This window comes from Bison bison, unplaced genomic scaffold, assembly GCF_000754665.1.
Source record: "Bison bison bison isolate TAMUID 2011002044 unplaced genomic scaffold, Bison_UMD1.0 scf7180017851711, whole genome shotgun sequence".
Classification (NCBI taxonomy): Eukaryota; Metazoa; Chordata; class Mammalia; order Artiodactyla; family Bovidae; genus Bison; species Bison bison.
Window position 1 is genome coordinate 106,192 of NW_011482284.1, and position 566 is coordinate 106,757.

The following is a 566-nucleotide window of genomic DNA, read 5'->3' on the forward strand; positions in this document are numbered from 1 at the left end:
CCGGGGAGAGTTCCCCAGAAAGTGCCCCTGGGGAGGGGGCTGCCGCAAGTTTCAGCAGCCCAGATGCCTCCGACAGGCTCCCTCCGGGGCTGCAGGATGCTGGGGGACGACTTGAGAAGACCCCAGCGGTTGCCGCTGCAGAGGGTGGGGACGGCCCTGCCCGAGAGCCTGGGGCGCCAGCTTGTGCCTGCGGCCAGCTCCCGGATCTGGAGGATGAGCTGTCCCTGCTGGACCCCTTCCCCCGCTACATGAAGTCCTGCCAGGACCTCATTATTCCCGAGCAGGGCCGCCATGTGGACCCGCGGCCTGCAGCCTGGCCGTCCCCGGAGGCCCGAAGCGCGGAGGGGGCTGACCTCGCCCGGACCAGGGCCCCGTCCCCTGTCCGTGGCCCGCCCGGCCCAGAGCCTCAGTCCAGCCCCGGGTTCCAGCCAGACGTCTGCACTAAAGACTTGCTGGACACGCCTGCGGAGGAGCCTCAGGAGAAGGTGAGCCCCTCGGACCCTCCGCCTCAGGGCCAGCCTGCCGCCAAGCCTCCGAAGGATGTCCCGGCCAGCCGGCTGGCCCAG

At 70.8% G+C, this 566-nt stretch overlaps 1 protein-coding gene across 1 annotated transcript in view; it reads left to right on the top strand.

Annotated features, from left to right (window-relative positions):
• The window catches only part of CRAMP1L (Crm, cramped-like (Drosophila)), a 43,415-nt gene that overhangs the window by 28,525 nt on the left and 14,324 nt on the right, over positions 1-566 (top strand). Inside the window, exon 11 of the mRNA XM_010851309.1 lies at positions 1-566. This exon is cut by the window's left edge and continues 17 nt beyond it. Coding sequence (XP_010849611.1) covers positions 1-566 — 566 coding nt within the window.